The 20,493-nt window shown below is 47.1% G+C and overlaps 2 protein-coding genes and 1 long non-coding RNA gene across 6 annotated transcripts; 1 reads left to right on the plus strand and 2 right to left on the minus strand.

Annotated features, from left to right (window-relative positions):
- Window positions 1-448: 448 nt before the first annotated feature.
- On the minus strand, window positions 449-4,194 carry LOC149304652 (uncharacterized). 3 transcript variants are annotated; one of them, XM_089478764.1, is made up of 10 exons: window positions 3,915-4,194; window positions 3,455-3,567; window positions 3,024-3,093; window positions 2,681-2,760; window positions 2,448-2,511; window positions 1,982-2,130; window positions 1,718-1,856; window positions 1,470-1,633; window positions 885-974; window positions 449-467 (listed from the first exon to the last, which is right to left on the minus strand). In XM_089478764.1, exons 1-9 carry the CDS (start codon window positions 4,047-4,049, stop codon window positions 917-919), a joined length of 972 nt encoding a protein of 323 aa, XP_089334890.1. In that variant the 5' UTR covers window positions 4,050-4,194; the 3' UTR covers window positions 449-467; window positions 885-916. The 3 variants fall into 3 exon arrangements, with proteins under 3 accessions (XP_089334890.1, XP_089334891.1, XP_089334892.1); XM_089478765.1 differs by lacking the exon at window positions 3,915-4,194 and adding an exon at window positions 3,711-3,828; XM_089478766.1 differs by lacking the exon at window positions 449-467 and having other exon boundaries at window positions 893-974; window positions 1,470-1,580.
- On the plus strand, window positions 3,933-19,262 carry LOC149304653 (suppressor of cytokine signaling 5-like). Of its 2 annotated transcripts, none has more exons than XM_089478762.1 (2): window positions 3,933-4,065; window positions 16,513-19,262. In XM_089478762.1, the coding sequence occupies exon 2, from the start codon at window positions 16,621-16,623 to the stop codon at window positions 17,830-17,832; it is 1,212 nt and encodes a 403-aa protein (XP_089334888.1). In that variant the 5' UTR covers window positions 3,933-4,065; window positions 16,513-16,620; the 3' UTR covers window positions 17,833-19,262. The 2 variants fall into 2 exon arrangements, with proteins under 2 accessions (XP_089334888.1, XP_089334889.1); XM_089478763.1 differs by lacking the exon at window positions 3,933-4,065 and adding an exon at window positions 13,230-13,373.
- Window positions 11,040-11,750, minus strand: LOC149304654 (uncharacterized). Its single transcript, XR_016271847.1, has 3 exons — window positions 11,451-11,750; window positions 11,290-11,369; window positions 11,040-11,103 (listed from the first exon to the last, which is right to left on the minus strand). It is a non-coding gene; the product is annotated as an uncharacterized LOC149304654 (long non-coding RNA).
- Window positions 19,263-20,493: the final 1,231 nt, after the last annotated feature.

Here is a 20,493-nt window from a genome sequence, read left to right on the forward strand (position 1 = left end):
AAAATCATCGTGGAAACAGTACATAGAAACATGCCACTCAAGCCTGAGCTATTTTTACTGAATGTAACAGATGACCTAAAGATCAAGTTAAACCAGGATGAAACAAGCATATTTCTGCACTTGATCCCCAGGGCAAGATCGACTCTTGCAAGGCATTGGAGAGCCAAAATCATTCCAAGTGCGGGAGAACGGTTCATGAAACTGAATGAAAATGGTTACCATGGATAGACAAGCAATGCAAATCAGTGGGAAAACTATACAACTGTATGGGAAGAGATGGGAAAATATAATTAAATTGTGGGAGAAGTAAAATAATTATGGAGGGAGAAAATAAAACAATTTAAAAAATGCAATAGTAATCTCTTGGTCTTCCTGCAGGTGCCAACTTCCAGGGTTTCCAGGTTGCGGGTGCCATCTTCTGTAAAAGACCTCCCTTGAACCCTAAGATGTTCCTCCGCAGGCGATCCCTGATGGGAGAGGAAAGTTTTCCACGCTTTCATTTGGAAATGGGGTGCAATGGGGACCCGTCTCCTTTAACTTCACCTTTACAACCCCTAGACTCCGTGACCTGTGTTGTGACCACCATTGTCACGGTGGCATCCATCCCCTTCCTTCGCCAGGGGTGACTTCAGGGACGTAGCCAGGATTTTGGGAAAGGAGGGGTCCAGACTAAGTGCCACCATTTTACATGCTACAGTGGACCCTTGTCTTAGCGGGGGATCCATTAGCGGAATTAATGGACCCCATGGACCCCTCCCTCGGCTACGTCTCTGGCAACTGGTTCGCCTCCCCTTCTGCTCCAACTGCAGGCAACCCAGCCATCCCTCTGTAGGGTTCCCTTCCCTGTGTCTCTCCGTTCTCCAACCAATGACTTTATGACTCACCTACTGGAAGACACACCGGTCCGGCCCAACAACTAAGAGGGAATCGTGCCCTGTTTCACCAACAAGCTCCCAAAGATAGCGGCGATTTCACTGCAGAAAGAGAGAGAGAGAGAGAGAGATTATCACGTCACTAAGTTCTTAGGTGACAGAAAATCTTGCAGGATTTGTATTCTTCAGGCCCAGTCTTGGCCTCATTCCAGCTACCTTTTAAACCGAGTCACAAATAGCTTTGAATCGGTTTAAATCTCCGTGGTTCACACAGCGATTCGGAGAGGAGGGGCCATGCACTAGACCCATTTAACCTGCATCTTTTTATCCACGTCTTTTTGGATAAATCGATTCCGCGCAAGTGTGAACCAGACGCAGATTGGAATCGATTGAAACTTGCTGGAGCGGCTCCATTTTGAATCAATTCCTTCGTCAATGTAAACCGCAAGTGGGTTATCTTATTTTATTTTGCAGCAAGACAGTGCGACCGGGGCAAAGGTAGCGTGAACCACGTTCTGCTGCTGAACCAATCCATCGATTCAGATCGCAGAGCGATTTGTTTGTAAGTGGGAATGTGGTCAGTGTAACGCATCTTACCTTCGATCCATATAGGTCACAATGTTAATCCCTTCAGGACTGAAGTAATACTGTATTACAACTCCCAGCATGATGAAATGGAAGTCTTTGATCCATTTTGGCTGCCTCTGCCTACGTGGGAGAAGGAAGCGTACGATTTCTCCAATAATCCTGATGGCCATCGCCTGAAGACAGAAGGAGATTCTGTCCTCAATGAGAGAACGCCTCTTACAATCTGGAGAGCCCTTGGGAAGGATCGATCTCCTTACCTTCGCCTTCACCTGCTTCTTCAACTCACTGGGCAAAAAGCAAGGTGTCTCTTCAATCTGGGCCATCAAGAGGCGCACCACAGCTTTCACATTGCAGCTGGAGGACCTGAGGACTCCAGACATCAACACATGGCAGGCTCTGGGAAGAGAAATGGGAGAAGAGGGAAATCATCACATCCTTACTGGGCTTCCGGACCCAGAGATGGGAGGCTCAGGGCCCCAGGGATCTGTGAGAGATAGGAGGGGGAGAAGCAACCCATCTACCCGTCGTCTGATTTCAACACGTGTTCTATAAAGATGTCCAGATGTTTCTCGGCCACATAGTCTGCAATATACCAACGCGCTCTGCAGAACGAACAGGTGGGCAAGCGAAGGCTAAACAGGCAGCACATGCCATGAAGACATGGATCCTCCTGTCAGGGAACAAAGGGGGGGGGGGGGGGCAAAATTAGGTACCTGCCCTTTGCCTTGGAATGTGTTGGGCCAGTTTATTTGCTGGAGTGTGCATTGCAGGTCAGCTGCCTTAGGAACCCCTTTAGGATTATGGAAGAGGCTGCTCTCCATCCAGGACTAGTTCAGATAACAGGCTATGATGAAGTGAGCTGAAAAGGCCCAACGCTCACTAGTCCAGCTTAACCTGGTTGCTCCGAGATGGATTTTCCACCCAAAAGGCCTGGAGGAAGGCAGGCTAGTGAGCTTTGGACTTTTCCAGGACAACTGTGTGCCTTACCGGCCATGATGGAAAAGGAACCCACTGGTCACGCGTGCGAGCACCTTCCTCTTGATCCATGGAGCTGTGTGGGGAAGCACAAGGAGGAGAGATCGGATTGATTATTATTCCTTTGTTATCTAATCAAACGGAAGCGCAGGAGAGAGCCATGTGGGTTGGTGAGGATGCTTTGGAGAAACAAGACAAATCTCCCTCCTTGCCCAGCACAGCATTGAACCTGGAAAGAAAGGTACCTTTCTGGGCAGTTCGAATTTGCACCAGGTTGTTCTTTGGCTCTGACGTCTCCGTGGCCTTGTTCCGGTTCCTGGGAACCCTGCCAAAGGAAACGTATAATGAATCTGGACACCGCTAACCACTTAAAGACCTAGAATGATAGAATTGTAGAGTTGGAAGAGACCACAAGGGCCATCCAAACCAAAGCATCCCCAACAGATGGCCATCCAGCCTCTGTTTAAAGACCTCCAAGGAGGGAGATTCCACTACACTCCGAGGAAGGAGTGTGTTGCGCTGTCAGACAGCCCTTACTGTCATATTGTCCCCTACGGGCCTTCAATCTGGACTGTTATATTTACTTACTGATGCAGAGGGTTGCTGCTTCTCTGCCATGGTCTCAGAGGTATCCACTTGGTCTCCTGCCTCTGGAAGTCTGCAAATGGAGGGAAAGGGAAAGACCATCAGACCATCTGTAATGTAGTCTAGGGCCCTGAGATGGAAGGTGAGAAATCGCCATTGATGGAGAGGCGAAGAAGCATCACGCACACCAAGCATGAACACTTCACAAACCTCAGTTTTGGGAGTGGCAAGGACATAACCCCCATTTCCCCTGTCCAAGAGATAGATGAGCCCCTGAGAAAAGAAAGAAAGAAGGAAGGAAGGAAGAGGAAGGAAGGAAGGAAGGAAGGAAGGAAGGAAGGAAAGAATGATAGAAGAAAAAAAGGAAATAAAGAGGAAAGAAGGAGGGAGGGAAGAAAGAAAAGAAGGGAGGGAGGATGGAAATGAGTTCTTACATCTTCGGAGCCCCGTCATCTTCATTCTCTCTTGGAGACTCCAGAGTCTCATAACTTCTAGCTGTGTAGTGCATGAAGCTGTCAGACAGCATCTGGCCCCTCTTCCTGAACCACTGCAAGAAGAGAGAGCAATGGGGACCCACCAGGGAACCTGGCATGGCCAGGTACGCAGCAACAACAACAACAACAACAACAACAACCCCTTCCCCCAGCTTGCCCTCTCCCCCTCCTCCTTCTCCTCCTGGGCCCCTCTCACTTTGGGTAGACCCCTTGGAGTTCGGCGCATGGCGCCAGCAAGGAGCCAAGGTGACAACGAGGACCCTTTCCAAAACGCCTGACCTCTGACCTCTACGGCCCAGAAAGAAAGCCAGGCCAGAAAGTGACCGTTGGGTCTGGAACCTTCTGAGGTCTCCAGGGAAACGCTGTAAACAACATCCGAAGAGCCTATCTGGAGCCTTACCAGAGATAAGACTATCTTCTCAAGCATGTACCAAGCGTGCGCACATGTTGAGCGGGTCCAGAATGGGATAAAACCTGATGGGAAAAGCATATTAGATCTAGAAGCTGTAAGGCTAAAATATGGATGGCTGCGCATATAGGATACAGCAAAGGTACAAGTGATAATCTGGCAATCAATCCAGGGGAAAATATAGTATAAAGGTATTGGTATCCCATTATGGAAACCACTGATATGAATCCTACGTTTCGTTTTTAAGTACCGTGCTTCTAATGTACTTATACTGTTTGACATTTATATGATAATAATAATAATGTTTATTTATATATCGCTTTTCCAAATTAGATCAAAGCAGTGTACAACAGGAAGTACAATACAAAGTAAACAAACAAACAAACAAACATAACAGGCCTCTCTCCCCCTCAAGATGGTGGTCGGAAGAGGGCTCTTAGTCTTTCAGGCCAGGCCTCTCTCTCCCCAAGATGGTGGTTGGAAGGAGGGCTTTTCTTCTTACAGGCAGGCAGTTGGAGCTTGCCTGCCTCTCTCCCCACAAGATGGTGGCTGAAGGGAGGGCTTCTCTTCTTCAGGCAGGCAGTTGGAGCTTGCCTGCCTCTCTCATATGATATCCATATGGTACTTTATATACATTTTGGATTACATTGTAGAATTTCTATAGGGTTTTATAGTGTATCTTATTTGTTTTTAGTGTTACTTTGTGTCATTTTGAAATAGCCTTAGGGCTAATCAATAAAGATTTCTGTGATTCACTGATTCAAATCTGGTAATCAATCCAATGGAAAATACATAGTATAATGCTATCCCATTAGGGATCCCAAAAGAGAAGGCCTTTTCCCCCAGACAAGGATGGGATAGAAATAAATGGATAAATTATAAAGATTTATTGATAACAGAATTGCAGGGGGAAAAAATTAGGATAAGATCTAAAGAAGAGTTAGAAGAAGGTTTAGATAAGAGAGTATGCAATATTATCCAATCAAATCAAAATTTAATGGAGATACCATGACAGAAAAGTTTGAAATGCAACCAAATCCCATATAGATAAAATATAAAAAAAATAGGTAAAGTGTCAAACATATATATATAAAAAAATATGATTGTAAAGGGTCTCTCCAACAGAGATGGTGTGTATATATATATATATATATATATATATATAATCAAATTTATATTTATATATGTGTGTGTGTGTATATATATATATATCTCCATATATATATGTGTGCATCCACATATATATATATGTATACATATATATCTCCATATGTGTGTGTGTGTGTGTATCCATACACACACACACACATAATGATGGTAAGGAGTCTCTCCAACAGAGAAACACATCTATCTATCTATCTATCTATCTATCTATCTATCTATCTATCTATCCTTGTCGCTCTATATTCACTAGGGTTAGGGGCATTATTATTATTATTATTATTATTATTATTATTATTATTTAATTGTTTTTTAAACTTTGCATTTTTAATGTTTCATATTGTTTTTAGCTTGGACTGTTTTAAATTTGTTAGCCGCCTTGAGTCCCTATGCTGCTAGGAGGAAGGCAGGTTATAAATAAATAGAATAATAATACATTATTATTATTATTATTATTATTATTATTATTTATAATGATAAAGAAGCTGGTATACAACCAGGGGTAATGTAACTTGTTTGCAAAGCAGAAAGAGATGCTTCCTTTGCCACAAAACATGCCTTCATCCCTGTGAGGCCACAGGCCCCTTTATTATTATTATTATTATTATTAATAATAATAATAATAATAATAATTTATATTTCCTGCCTCTCCTGATGGATTAGCCAGAGGACCCTGGGTTTCTCATTAGCCTTCATGCTTTTGCACCTGGAAGAGGTAAAACATGCCAATCCAGTCCCAGTTTAAGAAGAAAGATGTTTTACATAGGGGTTTTTTGTGTGGGTTTTTCGGGTTATCTGGCCATGTTCTAAAAGGGTTTATTCCTGACATTTCACCAGTAGCTTTGGCTTTGGCATTTTCAGAGAATCCGTGGGGTCGCCTTAGTTGATGACCTCCGTCTGGGCATGGACAGGGGGAGCGTGTCCCTGTTAGTGCTTCTGGACATCTCAGCGGCCTTCGATACCATCGACCATGGTATCCTTCTGGGACGCCTGAGGGAGTTGGGAATTGGGGGCACTGCTTTGCGGTGGTTCCGTTCCTACCTCTCGGGCAGATCCCAGATGGTGGAGCTGGGGGACTGTCGCTCCGACAGGAGGGCCCTGACATCTGGTGTCCCTCAGGGAGCGATTTTGTCCCCTATGCTATTCAACATTTACATGAAGCTGCTGGGAGAGATCATCCGGAGACATGGGGCGCGGTGTTATCAGTACGCTGATGACACCCAGATAATTTTCTCTATGTCTCCGACTGTTGCAGTAACTAAGGATGGCATCTCTCCTCTAGATGCCTGCTTGGCTGGATGAGGGAGAACAAACTCAGTGTGAATCCAGGGAAAACGGAAGTACTGGTGATAGGTTCCCCGGTTTCGGGTGGTGAGATCTGTCACCCGGTCCTGAATGGGGTCACGCTCCCCCTGAAGGACTCGGTGCGCAGCTTGGGAGTACTCCTTGATTCGTCGCTCCAGCTAACTTCTCAGGTGGATGCGACGGTCAGGAGTGCTTGTTATCAGCTACGGCTGATACGCCAGTGCGTCCCTACCTGGACCGAAAGGACCTTGAATCTGTTGTACATGCTTTGGTAACCTCTCAATTAGACTTCTGCAATGCGCTCTACATGGGGCAACCCTTGTACCAAACTCGGAAGCTGCAATTGGTGCAGAACATGGCAGCCAGATTGGTCGCTGGTAGCTCCAGGTTGGACCATATACCACCTATTTTAAAAGACCTTCATTGGCTGCCTATTTGCTTCTGAGCTCAATACAAGGTGTTGGTTTTGACCTATAAAGCCCTAAATGGCTTGGGCCCAGGGTACTTGGAGGACCGCCTCTCCCCACATAATCCGCCTTGCACGCTCAGAACTTCCGGGACCAAATTGTTGGAGGTCCCTAGGTCCAACTTGATGCGGACCTCACAGAGGGCTTTTACTACTGCTGCCCCTTCTCTCTGGAATAAGCTCCCTGCAGAGCTTCGCTCCGCCGCCTCATTAGCTGTCTTTAAGACACAGCTGAAAACATATCTATTCCGGCTGGCCTTCCCACCTTAGACTGTCTGTTTTTTCCTGCTCTCCTTTTCCCTTTCGACCCCGGACTGTTGTAAACTCCTCCTCTCTTCTCCTTGCCCCTGACATGTATATTTTATTGTCTTCCTGTTCCGTTTTTGTACTAATGTTTTTAACTGTTATATTGTATTTTTTATCTTGTATTGGAATGTTTTAATAATTTTGTAAGCCGCCCTGATCATACCTATGGAAGGGCAGGGTAGAAATAAATTTTTATTATTATTATTATTATTATTATTATTATTATTATTGTCTGTCTGTCTGTCTGTCTGTCTGTCTGTCTGTCTGTCCATCCTTCCATCCATCTTATCTATCTATCTATCTATCTATCTATCTATCTATCTATCTATCTATCCATCCATCCTTCTATGTCTTCCATGCCAGCGTTCTCTGAAGATGCCAAAGCCATAGATGCTTCTGGAGAAACGTCAGGAATAAACTCGTCTAGAACATGGCCACGGCGCCCGAAAAACCCACAGAAAACTATGGATGCCATCCATGAAAGCCTTCGACTTCAAAATGTTTTACCTTTGTTGGGGGTAGAAACTTCAAATAGGATGCTCCCAGTCCACCGTCTCTCTCTTTACGACCCCCCAGTTGCGGCTTTAATGCAATATCTCAAAACCCCGAAAGCATCCAGGAGTGGCTGTGTTGGCCATAGAGCGAATCCGGCCCAAAGTCCACCAGTGATGTGTGTTTGTCTATGATTCAAGTGCCGCAGCCAACAGAAATGCGTTCTGGTTCAACTCTCTGATGTAAAGCGGTCACCCAAGCCCACACCAGAACTTACAACGCCAAATGTGCCAAGCCTAAGCTTCGACGCAAGTAGCCAGGACTTAGTAGGAAGAGGACACTCTCCTGTTTCTGATCCAAGGACTGAGTTGGGGACACCGAAGAATCTCACTTGATAACTATCCAGCTCAGAATTGGGAGCTTCATTCCAAACATTTTAGGTTGAGATCTTTGCCTTAGAAACTTTGGCCTCATTCCCACCACAACTGAAAGCGAATCGCCGGTTGGATTATATGCCTGTCGTTCCCACTTGAAACCGGTTCCGATCCTACGGCACTCGGTTTCGACCGCAATGAAAAGAAGAACAAGCACTGTGTGTATGCGTGGGGGGAGGCGATAACAAGCTTTAAACCAAAATTAGGGGTGCTATAAAGTTGTAAAAGTTTATTCAGTCATTGAAAAAAGCTATCCAGTGATTAATATACACTGCGCCTGCATTATACGTGGGCACGCCTTACGCGGCTTCCAGCATACGCTGGAAGAAATGGCACTGTGCACCTGAAAGAGGTGGAAGAAATGGTACCGCCATGCCGCCGCCGTGTGCGCGAGCCCCATTGGCTTTAATGGGGCTCCAGCTTACATGGGATTTGTCTTACATGGGGGTCTGGAACAGATCCCCCACGTAAAGGAAGGGTCCACTGTATTACGTGACCAAGTAGAAATAAGAAGACGATGGAGACAATACACTGCAGAACTATACAAAAGTGATGAAAGCAACCGACTCAAAGGCAGCCAACAACAAATGAACATAAAGGTTCTTTATTATCCAGTTCAGGAATCAATAAGGAAGAAATATTGGGAAAGCTTACATAAAATCATCATGGAAACAGTACATAGAAACATGCCACTCAAACCTATAGATCAAGTTAAACCAGGATGGAACAAGCGCATTGCTGCACTTGATCCCCAGGGCAAGATCAACTCTTGCAAGGCATTGGAAAACCAAAATCATAAACTGAATGAAATGGTTACCATGGATAGACTAGGAATTCATATCGATGGGGAAGCTATACAACCATGTGGGAAGAAATGGGAGAATATAATTAAATTGTGGGAGAAATAAAATAATTATAGAGGAAGAAATAAGGAAGGGATAAAAACTAAAGAGGAAAAAGTAAGAGAATAAAACCCTTCCAAGGACGGTTAGGGCATATATTTCCATACTTTTATATAAGAAACAACCGGTGTATAAACAGAAAATAATAACTAATAACTAATAATAAAAAAAGAAATGCTAGAATAACATTAAGGCTGGCGATGATACCATCTAAAAAGCCAAACTTGCAATAATAAAATGTCAGTAATACAATACAGATACAATAATAATAACAAAAGATACAGCAATACAAATAAAATAATAATTTTAAAAATGCAACCGTCATCTCGTGACCAGTGTCTTCTTGGTCTTCCTGCAGGTGCCACCTTTCGGGGGTTCCAGGTTGCGGCGGCCACCTTCTGTAAAAGACCTCCACTGAACCCTAAGATGTCCTCTGGTTCCTCCGCAGGCGATCCCTGATGGGAGAGGAAGGTTTTCCACGCTTCAATTTGGAAATGGAGTGCAATGGGGGCTTCTCCCTTCTGAGCCCCCCCAATTCCTTGGTCTGTGTTGTGACTACGGTGGTATCCATCCCCTCCCTGCGTCCCCACGTTCTCCAACTGATGACTCTATGGACGATATCATATGGGGTCCTATGTAATCCCAACCCCAAAATGGCCAAAGTTGTGCTGGCATCCCAGAAAAAACAAATGTGAATGGGGATGGTCATCACATACAAGCACAGCGAGAATTGAAATGGACAGTAGTACAGAGGGCCCAATTCGCAAATTGTTGTATCAAATGGGGGAGGACAAATCCCCATCGCCATCTTGCCAAATACCTTTCATGCGCATGGTCCAGCTGTCATTTCCAGAAGGCTGAGAGAGTGTGGCTGTGTGTGATATGACTCACCTAATGAGAGGCACAGTGGTCCAGCCTTGACAGCCCAAACGAAATTATGCCCCATCTGCCACCATGTTCTTAAAGATAGTGGCTATTTCTCTGTAGAAACACACACAGAGAGAGAGAGAGCAATGGTCACATTGCCAAGTTCTTAGGTGTCAGGAAAGCTTGTAGGATTTGTATTCCTACATCTGAAACCACTGACCAGGCCCAGCCTTGTAACATGTCTTACTCTGCCCCCATGTAGCTGCCGATGCTCCTCTCCTCCAGTCTGAGGATCTGCTCTGCCATGACTTTAGCCAAGATGATGGTGAAGGTCAAGAGCCATCCCTGTGGCCTCTTGGTGTGAGGGATGTGGCATATGATGGCCCCGGTGATTCTTATGGCTTTCACCTGTGGAGAGAAGGGCATCCGGGCCTCAATAAAAGGATACCTCTTGTGGCCGATCAGGACATACCTTGGGAGGGTCTGTGATCTCCTTACCTTGGCCTTAAGCTGTTTCTCCAACTCATCAGGTGAACGGCAAGGTGGCTCAGTTATCTTCTTCATCAAGAGGCGTTTCGCAGCATCCAAACTGCATCTGGATGACATGAGGACCCCGATCATCAGCATGTCACAGACTCAGTCAAGAGAAATGGAAGAAGAGAGATGTCACATCCTTACTGGCCTTCCAGACCCAGAGAAGGGAGATTTGTGTGAGAGGAGGAGGAGGAGGACAAGAAGCACCCATCTACCCTTCCTCTGATTCTAAGATGTGTTCTATAAAGATGTCCAAATACTTCTTGGCTACAATGTTGGCAATATCCACGGCCATTTCCTGGGAGGAACAGTCGAACAGCTCACACAGACTATGGCACGCTGTCACCTGTCAGGGAACAAAAAAAGAGAGAGGGGTGCAAAATTAGGTACCTGCCCTTTGCCTTGGAACGTGTTCAGACAGTTTATTTGCTGGAGTGTGCATTGGCAGGTCAGCTGCCTTAGGACCCCCTTTAGGATTATGGAAGAGGCTGCTCTCCATCCAGGACTAGTTCAGATAATAGACTATGATGAAGTGAGCTGAAAAGGCCCAACGCTCACTAGTCCAGCTTAACCTGGTTGCTCTGAGATGGATTTTCCACCCAAAAGGCCAGGAGGAAGGCAGGCTAGTGAGCTTTGGCCTGTGTCTTACCTGCAATGATGGGAAAGGGAACCACCGGTCGCGCCTGCAAGCACCTTCCTCTTGGTCCCTGGAGCTGTGTGGAGAAGCACAAGGAGGAGAGATTTTGAGTGGCAGCCATCAGATTGATTATTATTCCTTTATTATCATATTGAAAGGGAAGGGCAGGAGAGAGCCATGTGGGTTGGTGAGGATGCTTTGGAGAAACAAGACAAACGTCCCTCCTTGCCCAACACAGCATTGAACCTGGAAAGAAAGGTACCTTTCTGGGCAGTTTGAATTTGCACCAGGTTGTTCCTTGGCTCTGACGTCTCCGTGGTCTTGCTCCGGTTCCTGGGAACCCTACCAATGGAAACGTATAATGAATCTGGACACCGCTAACCACTGAATGACCAGTGGTTCTTCAAGAGTCTATTTACTTACTGATACAGAAGGTTGCTTCACTGCAATGGTCTCATAGATGTCCAATTGGTCTCCTGCCTCTGGAAGTCTGCAAATGGAGGGAAAGGGAAAGAGCATGGAACATCAGGCCATTTGTAATGTAGTCTAGGACCCTGAGATGGAAGGCGAGAAATCGCCATTGATGGAGAGGCGAAGAAGCATCATGCACACCAAGCATTAACACTTCACAAACCTTAGTTTTGGGGGTGGCAAGGAGACACCCCCATTTCCCCTGCCCAAGAGATAGATGAGCCCCTGAGATCTACAAGGGCCCTGGAGGCAGGGAAACCGTGCCTTGAACAGCTTTGCAAAGGGAAGTTTCCCAAAGTTCAAAAGACTCCCTTTGATGCAATACTTACACTTTTGCCAGAAGCTATTTGGAGCCTTTTATAAGGTTCCCCCAAACGAAGCTCTGGGTGCCTGCCTGCCTTGGGTTTTCTGGGTGACTTTGTGCCATTCAGGCCTCAGAGTCAGCTCCAGCTGAATCAGAGGAAGGAAGGAAGGAAGGATGAAAAGAAGGGAGGGAGGGAGGGAAGGAAGACTTACATTTTAGGAGACCCTTGATCTTCAGTCTCCTTTGGATACTCCAGAGTCTCATACCTTCTGGCTCCGGAGCGCATGAAGCAGCTAGACAGCATCTGGCTCCTCTTCCTGAACCACTGCTAAGAAGAGAGAGCAATGGGACCCACCAGGGAACCTGGCATGGCCAGGCACGCAACAACAGCAACAACCCCCTGCTTGCCCTCTCCTCCTCCTCCTCCTGGGCCCCTCTCACTTTGGGAAGACCCCTTGGAGTTTGGTGCATTGTGCCAGCAAGGAGCCAAGGTGACAATGAGGACCCTTTCCGAAATGCCTGACCTCTGACCTCTCTGGACCAGTTCCAGAAAGAAAGCCAGGCCAGAAAACAACTGTTGGGCTCAGAACCCTCTGGGGTCTCTGGGGAGACGATGCCAACATCCAGAGCAAGAAATGTAACCTTTTGGAAGCCAAATTCCCATGGGTTGCCATGTTCTCCTTTGGCCCTGCTCCTCTGCCTTGGAACCCCACAGAATAAAAGACACTTTATCCACAGATCAAATATAAATTTCATGGTGTGTGTGTGTGTGTGTGTGTGTGTATATATATATATATATATATATAATGATGGTAAGGGGTCTCTCCAACAGAGAAACATATCTATCTATCTATTTATCTATCCATCCTTGTCCCGCTATATTCACTAGGATTAGGGGCATAATAATAATAATAATAATAATAATAATGATAATGATAATGTAATTGCTTTTTAAACTTTGCATTTTTAATGTTTCATATTATTTTTAGCTTGGACTGTTTTAAATATGTTAGCTGCCTTGAGTCCCTATGCTACTGGGAGGAAGGCGGGATATAAATAAATAGAATAATAATAATAATAATAATAATAATAATGTGTTGGTGGGCCACCTTAGGTCCCTACACCTTTTCGTGTGTGTGTGTGTATATATATATAATAAATGTATGAAATGTGTTTCTGTGTTGGTGAGCCGCCTTGGGTGGCTGCCGTTGGGCGAAAGGCGGCTGAACTAAGGCTGCGAGGAGGAGGAGGAGGAAGGCCGCAAAGCCAGGGCTGTCTCTCTGGGTGTCTGTCGTTGGAGGCGCTGCGCCGGAGCCAAGCGCCCAGCTGCTGCTCCTCCTCTCTTCCTCCTCCTCCTCCTCCTTTTGGAGGCTGTGTTTCCAGCCTCCTCCTCCTCCTCCTCCTCCTCCTCCCAGGAAGTGGCCTCCATCTGGCTGGGTCTCTCTCTCTCTCTCTCTCTGTTGCCCCCCTGCTCCGGCCCAGAGCCCCTTCTTTCCTTCCCTATCCCCAGCCTGGCACCCCAAGGATTTGGTGCCATGCGCCTTCTTGGAGAGGCGCGCCTTCTTAGAGAGGTGGGTGCCTTTGGAGAGCAGGGAGGCAGCAGGAGGAAGGGGCTGAAGGGGGTCTTTAGGGGCTGTTGCTGGGGGGGGGGAGATCGGGGCCCAAAAGGGGCCAAGGGCTAGGTCTATCTTGGTGCCACTTGGGGGCCAGGAAGGGAGGAGGATTGAAGAGGTCCCACGGGGGTCTTTTGGATGGAGAGGTTTGGGTACCCAGCTCTCCAAAGGGAGCCCTGGCTGCGCCAAGAAGTATTTTGGAGATGGATGGAGAGAGGGCTGGCTGGGGGGGGGGGGGGCTGAGAAGGTGGGTTAAGGTGGGTTTTTTTGGGGGGGTTGTTTATTTTATGTATTTTATGTATCTCAAGGATTTTATATCCCACCTTCCCCCCACCATGGGATCCAAGTCATTTGAAAAAGAGAGAAGCAAAAACATAGATGGCAAGAGTCCCCCCTCTTAAAGTAAATATGGTTAATATTAAAATATAAACTGAAAGCAGCTGTCAAAAGGGGGTCCCCTGCCTGGACCATGCCCATCCTGATGCCAGTTTGGGGGGGGGGGCAGAAAGGGAAGACGGTTGGAAAGGACCCGGGGGTAAATCGACAGCGCTATATAAAGTTTAATAATAAAATAATAAAGGGGGTTTCTTTTGGATGGAGAGGTTGGGATGCAAAGTTCTCCAAAGGGGTCCCTGGCTGTACAACCAGGATTTGGAGATGGATGGAGACCAGGGAGGGCTGGAAGTCAATTTATTTCATTTCATTTCAAGGAGAGCCTCCTTATCCAATTTTGCTCAAATTAAGAAGATCAGCTAAGACCCCCAGAAGAAAGGATCAGAATGCAAAAGGACCTGAACAGACTAGAAAGCTGGGCCAACGCTAACAAAATGAACGTCAACAGGGAGAAATATAAGGCATTGCGCTTAGGGCAAAAAAATGAAATGCATAAATAGATTATGGGGGACCCCTGGCTGAAGGAGACTTATACATGCAAAAGGGATCTGGGAGTCCTAGTAGGCCACAAGTTGAACATGAGTCAATGGTGCGACGCGGCAGCTAAAAAGGCCAATGTGATTCTAGGCTGCATTGATAGAAGTCTAGTCTCTAGATCAAGGGAAATGATAGTGCCACTGTATTCTGCCTTGGTCAGGCCTCACTTGGAATAATGCTGTGTCCAATTTTGCCCAAATGGGGAGGAGTAGCTAAGACCCCCAAGGAGAGAATCAGAATTCAAAAGGCCCTGAATAGACTAGAAAGCTGGGCCAAAGCCAACAAGTGCAGAAACCGTCCAGGTTGAGTCCAAACCCAAAGGTGACCTCTTAGGCCAGCTCTAGCCAGTGGGGCCAACTCACTTTGAAAAGGCCGCTAGTGCCAGGCATGGTGGGGACCCCTTGCCAAAAATGCCTAAGGAAACCTCTGTCCAACTGCCCAACTGGAATGGAATGTTTTCAAAGCCAAACAACCCTGGGCTTGCCATGTTCTGCTATGGCCCTGCTCCTCTGCCTGAAAGGGAGCAGGATGGTTTCCATGATGAAACCTCAGATCCCAGCCTCCACACATTGACAATATTATGTGTGTTTGTGTATGTGTATGTGTACACACACACACACACACACACACACACAGTGGGTCCTTGTTATCCGCTGGGGTTTGGTTCCAGGCTCCCCCATGGATAACAAAATCCATGGATGCTCGTCACATTATATACAATGGGCTATTATTTCTGCAGTGTGTTTTGGACCCAAATGAATGCCAACAGGGAGAAATGTAAGCCCATGTGGTCTCTTCCAACTCAATGATCCTATGATTTATATCCTGCCTTTCTCCCACAATGGGACTCAAGGCAGGTTACAATAATATAAAAAGAAAGACGTAAAAACACTGACCGCAAAAGTTTTAAAAATAGTAATTAAGTATTATTAATACTAAAGCATACATTGAAAACACATAGTTAAAACCAGGAAGCATTGACAGTACACCTGGAGTCAAATTCATCCACCTAACGCTGGCCAAAATAAAAATGTCTTTGGCTGCTGGTGAAAACAGATGTGGTTAGAGAGGGTCCCTTTTCAGTAGGGTCCTCTCCTGGAGAGATTTGTAGGCCTTCTTCTGCGCACAAGGTTGTGTTTCGGAGCCGAGTGCCCCTTAGCATGTGCAGAGTGCTGCCTCCTCCAAGGAATTTGGTCCCTCTTTTCAGGATGGTTGGAGCCCCTTGAGAAGTCCCAGACTCAGTGATCGGCTCCCAAATTCTGGTCAAACTTGGACTTCAGCTCCCAGAATCCCCAACCATTGGCCGAGACTGTTGGAAGCTGAAGTCCAAAACACCTCAAAGGACCAGAGTTTGGGAACCTCTGCCCCAGAGGAATGTCGGGTGTGAGCCAGAGGGAGAGGCTTGGTTTCGGGGTGTGCCACGGAGAGTGACCCAGCAGAGGTGCCCAAGCTTGGCACCTTGCCTCAAAAACTGTGTGGGAGCTGGAATGAGGCTGGGGCATTCTGCACAGGCCCAGAGGCCCTCTTTTTCTCACCACGTCTCACAGTTGCTTATCAGCTGCTCTTCCAAAAGGGCTCAAATTAAGATCTGGGTGGCCTCGGCCTCAGAACCAACCAGTTTTCTCCTTCCTCCTGTTTACTGGGTTTAAAGAGGGGACTTCTGGTGATAAAACTACAAGCAGGCAATGGCATCGCTAGGGTTGGCATCTTGCAGTAACTCATGGTGCCATCCCACCATTGACTTCCTCCTCCTCCCATATCACCCCATACAGAATCCTTAGGAATGTTTTTTGTGGGTTTGTGAAGCTGGCTTACAATAGTTTAAAATATATTTTAAAATGCTGCCATAAATCTAAGTAAAAACATATTTATTTAATTCGTATGCTACCTGTCCACCAGAGTGGGACCCAAGGCATCATCAGGTAGCTTGGGAAGCACTGGTATAAGTCTGCCATGAGTTTCTGTGCCCTGCTATGCAACTCTTGTGACAAATGTCATTCCTGCATTCTCCTGCATAGCTCTGCTTTCTGAAACTGAATGCAGAAGCTGCACATCAGACCAAAAAAATATCCAGTAAGGCAATTTAGACACCAATAGGATTGTGTGTGTGTTTTTGGGTCAAGGGGTGAACAGAATGGCTGGTGATCTTTTCTCTTGCCTTTCCAAGGTCCTGCTGGCCACACCACCACCGCTGCCATGATGCTGCTCCATTGGCCTGGACACATCTCTCTGTGTGTATCTCCATTCCCATAGTTTGTTCTTCATCGGTGGGACCATGTCTCAGGACGGTGGGGCTCGGCCAAAAGTGAAGCCGGATGGAGGCCCAGGTAGCCACTCCGGTGGCCGCTGGAAAGCCAGGACCGTCCAAAGCCTTTCACAGTTGGAGGCTGAACCGGATTCAGGGACCAGGGGTCAAATGGACCCAGAGCCCAACAAAGGGGTGGCCCGCTCCTTGCGGCAGAAACTCCAGGCGGCAGTGGGCCAGTGCTTCCCTCTCAGGAGTGCCCCCCGCTCTCCGGACCTCTCCTCACAACGCAAGATCCACCTGCGGGAGCTGATGCTGGACACATGCCCCTTCCCCCCAGGCTCAGAGTTGGCCCGCACATGGAACCTCATCAAGCAGCACACGGCCCCTGTGTCCGAGCAGGAGGCGTTGGGGCCGGCTCCCTTGGAGGATGAGGATGACCGTCTGCGGGAACGGAGGCGGATCAGCATTGAGCAGGGGGTGGAACCACCTCCGGATGCTTTAATCCACACTTTTGAGGTGACGGCTCAGATTAACCCTCTCTACAAGCTGGGCCCAAAGCTGGCGCATGGAATGAACGAGTTGGTAGGGTCCAGCCGGGCTACACTGGCAGCTGCAGACGAAGGGGAGGAAGAGGAAGAGGAGGAAGAGGAGGAGGAAGAAGAGGCCATAGCTGCTGCATCTGCACTCCCGGATGTCAGGGATGGTTTCCGGGTCCATACCCAGATCGATTACATTCACTGCCTGGTGCCTGACTTGCTTCAGCTGACGCAGCTGCCCTGCTATTGGGGGGTAATGGATCGCTATGAGGCCGAGGCCTTGCTGGAAGGCAAGCCAGAGGGGACATTCCTCCTCAGGGACTCGGCTCAAGAAGACTACCTTTTCTCGGTCAGCTTCCGGCGCTACGGGCGCTCCCTTCATGCCCGTATCGAGCAGTGGAACCACAACTTTAGCTTCGATGTCCACGACCCCAGCGTCTTTCACGCCCCCACCGTGACTGGCCTCCTGGAGCATTACAAGGATCCCAGTGTCTGCATGTTCTTTGAACCTCTCCTCTCCATCCCGGTCAACCGTACCTTCCCTTTTGACCTGCAGCACCTCTGCCGGGCTGTGGTGACCTGTTGCACCACCTACGATGGCATCGGACGCTTGCCCATCCCCAGTGCCCTGAAGCAATACCTCAAAGAGTATCACTACAAGCAGAGAGTGAGGGTCCGGCGGCTGGACACCTGGTGGAGCTGATGAGGGAATCCTTTGGACTTCCACCTGACAGTGGTCCATGGCTATCCCTTCCCTGGTCTTCCCTGTTTACTTTGGTGATCCTTGTGCCCCTGTCTAAGCTCCTTCCCACTTGGGTTGTCTTCCCTTCGTCCATCTATGGTGACCATGGTGATCCCCTCTGCATCATCTTGTGGCACCCCTTGTGCAGAATCCATTCTCGTGTGGCCCTTAAAGCTGTGGAGCACATGATAAATCTGTGGAGCACAAGACGTCTGTCCTACCCTAAGACAGGAGATCTTCCTGTTGTCTTGGAGCAACAACCCAAGCAGAGCCACCTCCAGCGGCTGTGGCCTGCACACAGTGAGGCCTGTCCTCCCAACCCCAACTTTGTGGTAGTGCATTTGGGGTTTTGTCTTTCCAGATGTTGGTATGCCCATTGGGGCATAACATAGCTCCTCTGCTGTTCCAAAAATAAGGTGCCGTGCAGCCCCTGTGTAAATACCTAGTGCCTGTGAACCCGTTTCTCTCACCAGATTTTTGATTCTTAAGTTAAGACTGCTGGCTGGTGGGAACAGCGGGAATGATGACAGCAACAGAAGCACAATTTTGGGGTGGGTGGGTGTGCATTTGTGTGCTAAGGATGGAAAGAATATTAGAACAAGAATCTTCACCGTTTGAGACTTATTCTGTGCACAATTCATGTTTTGTTTGGAAAACAGCATATTCTCCTTCAGAAAATATTATTTCCTGTACAGAAATAGGCAGTTTCTCTGCAGGAAAGACTACCATGTAGAAAGGATATTTCGTTCCCTGGAAGTGTGGTTTAATGTACAAAACCACCACATGCGAATTTTACACAGAATAAGCCTCGAATTGCAAAGAGGCTTCGGAAACTGTCGTTTTGACATTTATCTCAGTGGGAAGAAAATGATTAAAATTATTCATTGTTTCCTTTGAAAAGAAACATGCCTAGTATGTGCTGGGCTAGAGCTTCCTCTAGGCCAGACTTCTAAACACAAATGCTGGGGACGCGAATGAGCCGACATGCCTTCTTCTTACATGCCCTAGCACAACTCTCCTCCTTTTTATTGGCCTTTCTTCCATTCCTAGCAGCCTGTTATTCCTGGGGGGCTATTAGTGCTGATATGAACCCCACTGGCCTAGGAAATGCCAAGGGCAGCCAAGGCTTCCTTGCCTTTTGCCTAAGCTCAAGGGCTACCTTTGTAGGGGAAAGACTGTCTTGCCTTCTTTTTTGCTTGGGCAGAGCTACCAGATCTGCTGCCAGAAGATTCACCTAAACCAAAGAGTTGGGCTGAGCTTCCTCATCCCCTCCTTCATGGTTTTTTGGGAGGTGACCCAGGTCTTGTGAGAGCGGGTGAGTGGACTACTGCTGCCAGGAGGCTCTCTTGTCTCCACAATTTGCTGCTCTTTCTCTCTCTGTGTGTGTGTCATTAAAGAGATGTTTCTTTGTCTATAGCTGCTTCTCATGGACTTTTTCCTAGCTGTGATAATTTTAAGTTGCCTGGGAAGCCAAGAGGGTGGTTTGGAAACCTGGTTGGATCTTGGGATGCTGACACAGAAACCCCGGGTGAAGGTCACAGGATTGCTAGCGCTCCCATCTATTCTAGACCACTGGTTCCCAATCTTTGGTCCTCCAGATGTTTTGGGCTTCATCTCCTGGTTGGCTAGGGCTTCTGGGAAATAAAGTCTAAAATATTTGGAGGACTAAAGTTTGGGAACCACTGGCTGGATTATGCCCACACCTGCTGGGGTGCTTCTGTTTATGCCAGAGCTCACCTTTTCTTTTGGGTGGCTGAAGGATTCTGGGAGCTTGTGTCCAAAAATATTAACTTCCCCATGGTCAGCAGGAGGCAACATCCTAAATAATAAAGCATTTTGCTGCTCCCAAACATGTGAAAATTATGCAAAAATGCTCCAAAAGACGTATTACTTCCTGTCACCATTTTGAGAAGGACTGAAGAAGAAACTGATTATCTGGTCTTGCTGGAGTATATGGGAGATTTTTTGGGGTGGGTGTGTATGTGTATCCCTGTCCACTCCTGGTCTAACCAATTCAACCATCCTTCCTCCAGTGATGGATGCAATCCACTGCAAGGTTCTTCTAGGTAAGTCCAATGGAAAAGGTAGTGGTCATATTCCAGAGACATGGTTAGGTCCAGAGCATGGAAGTGTACATTTTTGGACTAACTCCCTGTATCATCTGCCCAATGTCCATGTAACCAAGTTGTAGTCCAAGAATAACTTTTCTAAAGCTCTGGTTTGGCTTACGGTGTCCAACATCCGTAAATGCCTAGACAGCAACTTGTGGGCAGGTCAGTTATGGGGACACTGTGTTTGTTGTTCAGTCCTTTTCAAAGAATTACCATCAAGTTAATAATACTTCACTTCAGTGAACACACTCCAGGTGTGTTCCCACTGCCACCCTCCAAGGAAATTCAGTTGTGTGTCAAACCCCACACCCGCAACAAAGGAAAAAACAAACGCCCGAAAAGAAATTAATACAAAATAAGCACAGCTTTATCATAGAGGTTAATAAAAAAGGACTAATACTTAAATTCTGTATGCCTTTTACAAAGCAAAAACAAAAACAAAACTGGAAAAAAAAGGGGGGGGAGCAGCAAAGGAGTCCAACAAAGCAATCTAAAGTCAGAATCTGGAATT

This window comes from Sceloporus occidentalis, unplaced genomic scaffold (genome assembly GCF_023333645.1).
Source record: "Sceloporus occidentalis isolate IW3139 unplaced genomic scaffold, rSceOcc1.0.p SCAF_13, whole genome shotgun sequence".
In the NCBI taxonomy this organism is placed as follows: Eukaryota; Metazoa; Chordata; class Lepidosauria; order Squamata; family Phrynosomatidae; genus Sceloporus; species Sceloporus occidentalis.

Bases quoted from the DNA above. Each gene is read 5' to 3' on its own strand.
- LOC149304652 (XM_089478764.1), bottom strand. From the start codon at position 4,049: ATGCGCAGCCATCCATATTTTAGCCTTACAGCTTCTAGATCTAATATG. The intron at 1,857-1,981 runs GTAGATGGGTTG...TTCTCTTCCCAG, and splicing joins GTGTTGAAATCAGACGACGG to AGCCTGCCATGTGTTGATGT. The intron at 975-1,469 runs GTAAGATGCGTT...CTCTTTCTGCAG, and splicing joins GTGACCTATATGGATCGAAG to TGAAATCGCCGCTATCTTTG.
- LOC149304653 (XM_089478762.1), top strand. From the start codon at position 16,621: ATGTCTCAGGACGGTGGGGCTCGGCCAAAAGTGAAGCCGGATGGAGGC.